At 42.7% G+C, this 9,851-nt stretch overlaps 1 protein-coding gene across 2 annotated transcripts in view; it reads right to left on the reverse strand.

Moving 5' to 3' along the window:
• Positions 1-9,540, reverse strand: part of CORO2B (coronin 2B) — a 125,837-nt gene extending 116,297 nt beyond the window's left edge. Inside the window, exons 1-2 of one of the 2 annotated variants that reach the window (XM_054042036.1) lie at positions 9,328-9,540; positions 6,436-6,530 (exon numbers count right to left, since the gene is read on the reverse strand). Coding sequence is in view for 1 of the 2 variants with exons in the window: in XM_054042035.1 (XP_053898010.1) it covers positions 9,328-9,342 (15 nt within the window). In the remaining variant the exon portion in view is untranslated. The remainder of the gene's footprint in view (positions 1-6,435; positions 6,531-9,327) is intronic. The other variant, XM_054042035.1, reaches the window with a different exon arrangement.
• Positions 9,541-9,851: the final 311 nt, after the last annotated feature.

The raw sequence follows: 9,851 nt of genomic DNA on the forward strand, positions 1-9,851 counted from the left end.
TAGGCTTTTAGCCAGAAAGTTAAAAAAGAAATAGGATAAGACAGACATCACTCTGATTAGAAATAAAAAGTGAGATTTAGTAACTGGCATCAGACAGATCTCTGAAAACTTTGCTAATTTTTTCAATTTTTTCCATATTTTGTAGGCTCAGAACATCTAAATCCCGAACTTGTAAATAAATATTTGAGAAGTATGAAACTGCCTCGGCTTTCAGAGGATGCCAAGGCAGCTCTTGATAGGCAAATTGCTGCAAAGGAAGTTGAAAAGGTATTTAAGAATTTAAAATCCAATATAAGTCCAGGGGTTTCCTGGGGAATATTGTAGAATTCTCAAGTCAGTTTTGGTACCTATTTTAACTAAATTGGTTAATAGTATACTGCAGGGGAATGAGATTTAAGATTCATGGGAAAATGCAAAAATTGTGAAGAAATTATTAAAGAGAACCATCTTTGACAAAATGCCAGCTTCCTAGAAATCCCCTGAGCTGCTCATCAATGCTCTAGTAAAGGCTCGGCATTTTAAACAGAGAAACAAATTAATTTATTTTTCATTGTTAGCACTTAGACTCTGTGTTACACATACTGGAAAAATGTGACCCTTTCCTCCTATGGAATTGTGGTATAGTAAAATATGGACCATTCTTGTAATAGAAAAGTTTTCACACCAAGTAGGTACACAAGAGTTGCACCAAAAAGAGGACAGTTATTTAGAAATGTGGTTACCCTTTCTAGCATATTCAGAGGTGGGTTCTCCACCCAGCAAGTCAGACTCTGTAGTCAGGATTTGGGAGTATAAACTGATCCAGAACAAGCAATGTATGATTTAGCATGTTTAATGTTTTATTGTAACTTTGCCTTAATAAAGAGTTAGACAACAAAAAAACCCACCTCCATTTGATGAGGATTCCCCATGGACAACTATTCTGACATCTGTCAGCCAATTTGTGACCTATTCAGAGTGCGCTTTAAAATAAAAGCACTATACACTATCAATAATCAGAATGTCTCAGAGTACTAAGTCAAAACATCTTACAGAAGTTTACAGTCACCTTTATCACACAAAGACCAGAATCAATTTATTTGACAAAACCTATTTTCCATAAAACCAGGTTGACCGGCATTAATTATGTTCCTATCCTTTATGATCACTAATTGAATCCTGTATCACCTTTTCCATAAGACCATAATTTGCCCCAGTCACTCTAGAACTGCATTTAACTAGATTACAAACTACAGTATAATTCTCTTTTAGAGAGTCCTGTTCCTACCACCAGAATAACATAATTGTATCTCAGCTCATAAGTGGGTTCCATTGTAATTAGTATTTGATCATATTAGACTACAGCAAGTTATTCTCTCATATCTTTTACTTGGCATGTTTGACTTCTTTGGGTTAACACAAAATAGTTACTAAAATAGATGATGATTCTTATTTAAAATTAATTTTGAGACCTATCAGCTGGCCAGTGTTTAATGCATTTAATATGTGCCATGTTAAATTTGAAACATTCTATTTTCTTAAATACAAATGTTAGATGGTACCAAGTCAAAATCCTTATAGAAGTCTAAATATATTACATCAACACTATTACCATTATCAATCAAATGTGTAATCTCATAAGAAATATCAAGTTAGTTTGACAGGGTCTGTTTTCCATAAATCCATGTTTTTTTGCATTAATTGTATTACCCTTCTTCAATTCTTTATTAATCAAATCCCATATCGATTATTCCATTATTTTGCCTGGGGTTCAATGTCAGGCTGACAGGTCTCTAGTGACAGGGGTCATCCTGTTTATGTTTTTAAAATAGTAGTATACTAGCTTTCTTCTAATCCTCTGGAACTTCCCCAGGGTTCCAAGACTTATTGAAAAATCAATATTAATTGTCCAGAGAGCACCTCGGCCAGCTCTTGTAGGATCCTTGGATACAGGTTAAATAGACCTGCTGATTTAAAAAATGTCTAATTTAGCAGCTACTAAACATCCTACTGAGTTACTTTTCATTCTGACAGTATTTCATTATCGTCATCTTCTACAAATACATTATCAGCCTTTCTCCCCAAATTCAGAAGCAATTCATTGAATGCTTCTGCTTTTTCTGCATTATTGACAATTCTACAATTTTCACCTAGTAATGGACCAATACTATTGTTAGGATTCCCATTGTTCTCCATGTACTTAAACTCCTTCTTACTGTACTTAACTTTTCTGGCCATTGATCACTCCTTGTGCCTTTTTGCTTCCCATATCAGTCTTCTACAATTCCTAGCTTCTAATCTATATTCATTGCTATTAACATCTCCTTTTTTCCATTTGTGTTTTATATATTATAAAAATTTATTTATAGCTGCTTTCACTCCCCTTCCTCCCCCCACCCCACCCCCCCCAAAAAAAACCTGGTTCATTTTTAACTGCTGTAGTCTTCCTTCTAGAAGATTTTTGTGAATTTTGGAGCATTTAAAAAATGTTTTTAAACAGTTCCCAGTTGTTCACTTTGTGTATTCAAGTTCTTTCTCCCACCTTATTTGGCTCCATTGTTTTCAGCTTTGTGAAATTGGCCCTTTTAAAGCACCAATTAGTGGTTTGGACGTTATTCTGCTTGCACACAACCAATATAATCAAGTCCTAATCACCTGCACCTAAGCAACCACTAATTTTTAGTTCAGTATGCAGTTTCTCTTTATCTGTCAAGATGAAGTCCCATATAGATGAGATCTTCTGGATGTACATAAGTTCACTAGGGAAAGATTGCAAGGGGCAGTTCCATTTTTGATGCAAAGCTACTATTCTGTTCCTAGGTAAGCAGCTGAAGACTGAAGATAAGGATGGCTTCACCTACCCCATATATTTGAAAGGTACTTCCCGAATTAACACAGACTGACCAGCAGTCAGCCACGTGCTCACTCTTCCAATGCATTATCTTGGAGAACTGGCCAATTCCACACAAGGGAAGATTTGGTCAGAATAATGGTTATGAGACCAGACGGGTGGCACTTGTGATACATACATGTATAACTGGACAACATGGCTTGGTGCATATGCCTCTTAGTCTTGAACCAGTGTAAGAGGAATAATTTTTCTGCCTGCTCCTTGGTGCACAGTGGTTTGGCTGTGAAGGATTCATCATATCTCTCCCTCACCAAGCTGAGCCTAACCTCCACCCTGGACATAACCTCCTTTCTGGGATTAGTGAGCCGCATGCTTCTCTGCACTGCTGAATCCAGGTAGGCTTGGCCTGTGTGCAAAGAGTAACTGTATAGACTGACCCCATTCGTTTTGTCAGTATGTAATTCTGCTGTCACAGACCTGAGCGTGTTGAAAAATGGATAAACGTATTAGGGAGGTGGGGAAGACAGTTTTTACTGTTCAAATGAAGATATGGACATTTATGTTAATGACTTGTTTTAATGTTTAATATTCAGACCTTAAACTTCAAAGCAATGGTAATAGACCAGGCCGGATTAAAGTTCTTACTTTAATTGCTTTTTTTAAAAGATTACATTCTTTTACAAAGTGCAACTGTCAATTTGTATTGGAAGTGAGGGAAGCTCCTTCCACTACAAATGCAGCTGATGGGACCCTCCAGGTTAAAAATTCAGGGAGGAATCCTTTCCCCAGCAGTCTGTTTAGTCTTCTTTAGAAGCTAGTGAAGCATCATTTTGATAAAGTTGATAAGTTAATATTTATAACAGACTTTGGAAAAATATAGAGCAGGCTAAGTGCAAAGTCTTAAAGATAACAGTACTCAAACCCAATTTATAAGATTGTGTAGTATCATCAGCCCGCCATGGGGTTACTCCAGGGAAGAATTTGTACACCAGGCTTTAATTTGCACCAAATTTTCCTTTATCTAATCTTACTGCTGTGGCATCAGGCAACATCCCCCAAAGGCAATGATTACTGGTCAGTCTGAGTTTCTATGAAACACTCATGAAGTTATGAGCCCTTCTGAAACAGGCATCTAAAATTCACACACGCGTGATGGGCAAACATCAAAAGTTCAGAGATTTGGGTCCAAAACTTTTACCAACCCCTTGAGTTTCCAGAACTGAGCTGAAGAATAGCATAAGCAAAGCCTTGCTATTGATATATTTGCAAGTCATCTTCCTGGTCTGGCTGGAGCCAGGAGGACTGAGACTCATCCCTAGGTTAAATAGTAATTTCCATTAGAATCCCTTAGCTGATCTCTCTTGATTTCTGCTGGTGTCTGGTGGCTTCTATTGGAGAAACAGGAACCACTAGGACAATAATTCTGTGTTCCAAAGACTCATTGCCAGTTGGAACCAGCCGAACATTTTCAGCTGGAATTTTCACTATGGTGTTAAGTGGGCAGAAAAATAATGGAGGTGGGAGAGAGAGGGAAGGTTTTCCAAGCCCCCAAAAAGGTTTACTTGGAGTTTGGGTGTGGTTCTTGGGTTCTCTCTACATTTGAGTCAGTTCTTCCCTTCCCTGGTTATACTTTGACCAAGTTCTCCTTGGCCAGAAAGTCGGCATACAGGATGAGGGCTCAAGCTGTGAGAATGCATTTATCTGAATTTGTTATGGGCCATTTGGCTCTTTTATTGTGAGAAGGACAGAGGGCTGTTTCAGACAAGGCCGACGTCCAGGTTGTTTCAGGTATTTCACAGACACGCACACACACACAGACCGGCACCATAACAAAAGCATTTCATGCTAGTCTAGCACATCTAAGAGCCTTTCAGTATTTGGTCTTAAGATTTAACAAACACCACAATATACCAAAACCCCCACAAGCTCTGAGACAGTAAGTTCTTCAGCTGTATTTTGGAAACTCTGGTCTACATTTTCAAAAGGATGCTGAAGCTAGGCACTTAGGGTCAGATTTTCAAAGGTATCTAGGTGCCTAAGGCCTTTGAAAATTAGACCCATTGGTCCACATGTAGGCACCATATTAAAAGTGGCCTGATTTTTAAAGCTGATGAACACCCACAGCAACCACTGAAGTTAGGGGAATTCACCAAATGACACTCTTCTGTCACTGGGGATTGTGAGGACTCAACCTCTCAGGCAGCGTTGAGGTAGGTGCCTAGGTTTAGGCACTCACATTTGAAAATGTGGGGCTCAATGCTTGTGGCAAGGAGATCCTGCGTCACAATTTTGAGGCCCCATGGTACACTTCCCACCTTTAAGAGAAGGATTTCGCCTTCTGACTTGGAGTGAAGGCACTCTGTGTCTGACTGACAAGGGGGCAGCATGCCCACCCCTATGCTGAATACCTGACAGACCTACAGTAACAGAGTTGCTCAGTGCTTAAGAATGTATAGGAGTTATTTTTCAGGACTTATTCGCCTCACCCATGTCCAGGATACTCTCAGGAGCCTTCTCAGACCTAACTTAACTCCCATTCACGAACACCCACCCCGAGTCCTTGCATCACAGCAGACAGATTGGAAGAGACTCCCTTCGGAAGTAATCAACACCACTCAAATTGTCCAGAGGGCACGCTGTTCTGTGAGAACTGCCCCTCCTTTCCACGTCTGACTGAACACACCACCTTGTAGTGGTAAGGAAAACAACCCAAGCCTTTTCCAGGGGGACAGGCCCCTACTAATGCCTGACAGCTTAGATCCAAGTGCTGATCTCCTTTGAGAGAAGCCACCACCATTCACCCTGCCATCACATTTCTTTCCTACAAGAAGCATGACAGGTATCTAGAGGACATCCTTACAGCACATGGTCATGTGCTATAGTGACAGTTACATACTTCGTATCTTTGTTAGAAGGCAACACTCATCCATAGAGAGAGAGAAGAGTATGTGTTTACAGAGGATTTCCTGTATGGTTGCTAGCTTAGTCTTTGTGTGTTGGATGGTGGTTGGTTTTATTTTTTGTATAAAAAGCAAGTGCTTTTGAAAACGAACACATGAAGTCTCATCATACATCGTGCCACTATGCTAGTTCTCCCTGGACTGGCTCAGTAGTGTGCACCGCGCTGTGTTGATACACACCAATATTGCATTCATGGCACACAGCATGGATGAAATCCAACTCCTTGCTAGAGCTGGGCAAATAATTAATTTTTTTCGGTTCAATTGCGGTTCTGAAAATAAATTGTTGGGGCCGGGATAAGGGGACAGAGAATTAACTTAAAAAACTCTGGCAAGCTGAAAAGTTGAAAACTAATTCATTTTGAGACAAACAATGTTTTGGTCTTGATCTTTTTAAAAAAAAATTCTTTACTTTTTTTTTAAGTTGAATTGAAGTAAATTGTGAATGTATTTTAATTGGGGGGAAAAGCAAGATATTTTCTTCTGACATTTTCAAAATAAAACATTTACTGTTTTTTAGAATTTTTTTAAGCCAAACCAATATGGCAAAAGTCAATAAAAAGACACAAAATGTCTTGGTCAACCCAAGTCTGCATAGTTTGGCGGGAAAAAATTTCAGCTGAAAAATGTTGCCCGGCTTCTTACCCTGCAGAAGGTGTACTTGGATATCGGAAAGGCTGGATGTGCCGTAGCATGGAACGAGTGTAGCAGCTTCAAGCACTGAGTTCCTGCACTGGGATCTGCATGGAAAGACCCATGTGTAAATCTGACAGCAGGTTCAGGGCTTTAGTTGGGAATTTTCCTTGGAGTTATAACCCTTCATGTTATAGGGACACAAGATATGGAAAGGGAAAACAACAACAACAAAAATCAAATCAAATATGGAACATGCTTTATTTAAAGCACCCCAAGGGCTGCTGTATCATATTTGTATTTTACTTTGACTTCTAGTTTACCATTTATTTCAATAGACAGAAATAAAGGAGTGCTCTATCTATGGGCCTGGAAGTTTTGTTTTCTGTAATTCTGAGGAACGTGCACCAGCCAGGCCTTCACTCCACTCAGTTGTGATTGAATCTGTTTTGCCAACTCCAAGCATTCAAAAGACATTATTCGAGCCCCCATAAAAACAACTTCTTGGCTTAAAAATTTATTTATTTCAGAAATAAATGTGGAGTTTTTTCTTAACTTACAGGTTCACATTTTCAAGCTTTTCTCTACAGCCACAAGGGCTAGAAATATACTTTTGTTGTTCCAAATGAAAGTTAAGATGCTGAGATATTCATCCCACTCCAGGAGCAGAGACTTTACGAATCACACTATATACTGAGAGACTCACAAGAAACTCATGCAAGCGTTGGCACCACTGTTCAGCGTCTGGAAGAATAGTTGGTTCTCAGCAGATCACTCTCCTGTTAGGTTAGGAGAAAGTGACGTGGCTTGTCCAACCTAGTGCATCTAGGCCCATGTCAATACTGGGAGTTGTGTTTAGTCTTCGATTTAGAGTGTAAACTTTTGGGGCCGGGAGCTCTGTATGTCTCTAAATACCTTTATGCTGTAGAAATAAAATCCATCAGCAATGCATCTCTCTGAACAGAAAGGCCAAGGACATTCTGCATGAAAAGTAGCAAGCGGCATTCTGGCAGTATAACAATAAGACCTCACTGAACCCCAGGCAAGGCTGTCACCCACATAGGAGTCACCCCATCTTTCATTCCCATTTGCTTCTGCTCCGTATGCAGAAAAACAACAGCCGTAGGAAGCTTGGTCACTACCCCAGCCTTTCATTAATTCAAAGCCACGCTCCACTAACCTGCGTCGCATCAATGGAACAAAGGGCAACAGCTTCGCTTGGCCTCTGACACCTGCCCACACACCATGAAGAAGTCAGTTCATTCCTCAGCTGTTAAACAAATGTTGATCTGAACTGTGTGCCTGTTGCCTCCTTACTCTCTAGAGTCTTTGGCTTGTCAAACGTAGTTCGGTAGCTCAAAGCTCAAGTTTACAAAGCCTGTAGTAGCAGTTATTCCCCACCTCCTTACCAGAAGCCCCGTTGTGCATTTGTACCTACTGAGTGTAAGTCTTTGCATTAACTGTATCTTGATTTTCCAGTCATGGGATTGCCCTGAACAATTTCACTATATTACAGCTTTTTGATTAATGGAGCACAAACCAATACCATGGAACAAACCATGTAGCAAAATCCTGTAGTATGATTCCAACTGGCAACGCTCTGTAGAGACAACCACTTTAACATGCCTCTACACTTACTAGTATACTTCCTTCCTCCCCAACTATTAAAGGCCATCTCCCTTCTACAACTGATTATTCTGGCTTTTGGGTAGCTGCTAAGACTTTTCACTGTATAGGATTTCTGTGTCTTTTGACATTCGTGCATCAGCTCAGCTAACTCCACAGATCAAAGACAAGGAGTGACTTGGTGCAGTTGGGCCAAGCAGGTGTTTGGCCCGCTAACGTGTGTGATGCACGGCTGCTCACTTGTCGAGTCATGGCCTTAGCGGACAAGGCTACCTGTGCTGACAACGCTAGACACAAACGCCGATTTGACACAAAGCAACCGCACCAACTAGATCTTTTCACCTGAATCCTCCCTACAAAAACTAAATTATATTTATTTCCTCAATCCCAGACCCAAGGACCAAGGTGAATGGGAAATAAAAGTACTTGGATCCCTAGTATTCGGCACTGCAGGTACTGTCACTATAGATATGAAAGTAAAATGCCAAGAAAGCCACCCTGGTCCCCGTTAGAACAGTAATGTGGGAAACCAGAGACCCCACTTTATGACCAAAGAGAGATCCGAAAGGACCTCAGATAAATAGAAGATTGCAAAGCTTTACATTAAAGAAAATTAACTTCCGGCCCATGGCACTTCCCTGCTCTTTTCCATTAGAGCAGGTTTGCTTTTTCCTGCCGAGATGGGTGCAGAGAGCGAGCCCATGACATCGCCCAGGGTCTCCTGATGAAACAGTTCTTTACAATGTCCCAGTTCAGCTCCCCCCCCACTGAGGTTCGCTTCTCCGCAAACAACCTGGTGGCCACCTGTAGATACCGGTGAGGGGCCTGCCAAGGACATGCGCTGGGCCAGGACCGGCTCCTGGGGTGAGCTCTGCAGGGGGCCGGCGGAGTTGCCCCACAATGGGTGGTTGTAGCCCCCCCCTGCTCGCCACACGCAGAAGCCTCTCAAGTGACCTCTCATCCCCGTTCTTCAGCCAGGAAGGGAAGCAAGAGCCAAGCCCATGTGAGGGTCTTCCCTGCGGGAAAGCCAGGGAGCCCCCCCCCCCCCCGGGCTCCCTGGCTGCCAGCTCTCCAAGGGTTAAAAATGCAGCAGGCATGAAGCTCATTAGGCGAGGGAGCAATCGAGGGGTGCGGGCGCAAAGCGGCTCCTTGGGGCTGGAATAACGACCGCCCTCCCTGCGCCCCCTGGCATTGCTGGGCCAGCCGGCAGCCGGGTCCCCACTGCAGCGCAGGGAGCCGCCCCGCGCCCCGGGCAAGAGACGCCCCAGCTGCGCTTACCTTGGTGACAGTCATGCAGGAACGGTGGGGCCCCGGTGGAAGCAGGCAAAGCAAACCAGGCAGGGGACGCTTTGCCTGAGTGAAGCCGCGGCTGGGGTGGGGTTGTTGAGGGTTTTTTTTCCTCTCTCCCCCTGCAGAGGAATCGGCGTCAGTGGTTACAGGAAGAGCTGGGGACCAGCCCTCCTCCTTCGCCGCCTCCCTCCCAGGCAGGCTGATGAAGCTGTCCTTGCACTGATGGCTGCAGTGATGTCAGCGTGTGCATTTATAATGCATGAGCCTCCTTCTCTGCAGACAGGAAGGGAGGGGGAGAGCCAAGGAGACTGAAGGGAGTGTGTGGGGGGGGGGAAGAAGCAGCGATTGATCGTGGTGGTGCACAGTCCAGGAGGGAACACGCTGCCGTTCAGCTTCGAGGGGGAAAGGTCCTTTCTTTAACTCTGTGAAGAGCACAAAACTTCCCAAGGGCAGGGGGCAGGACACGGGGAGATACCTGCTGAACTTCCAAAAGATGACAGGTTTCAGAGTAG

Source organism: Malaclemys terrapin, chromosome 10, assembly GCF_027887155.1.
Source record: "Malaclemys terrapin pileata isolate rMalTer1 chromosome 10, rMalTer1.hap1, whole genome shotgun sequence".
Lineage (NCBI taxonomy): Eukaryota > Metazoa > Chordata > Testudines > Emydidae > Malaclemys > Malaclemys terrapin.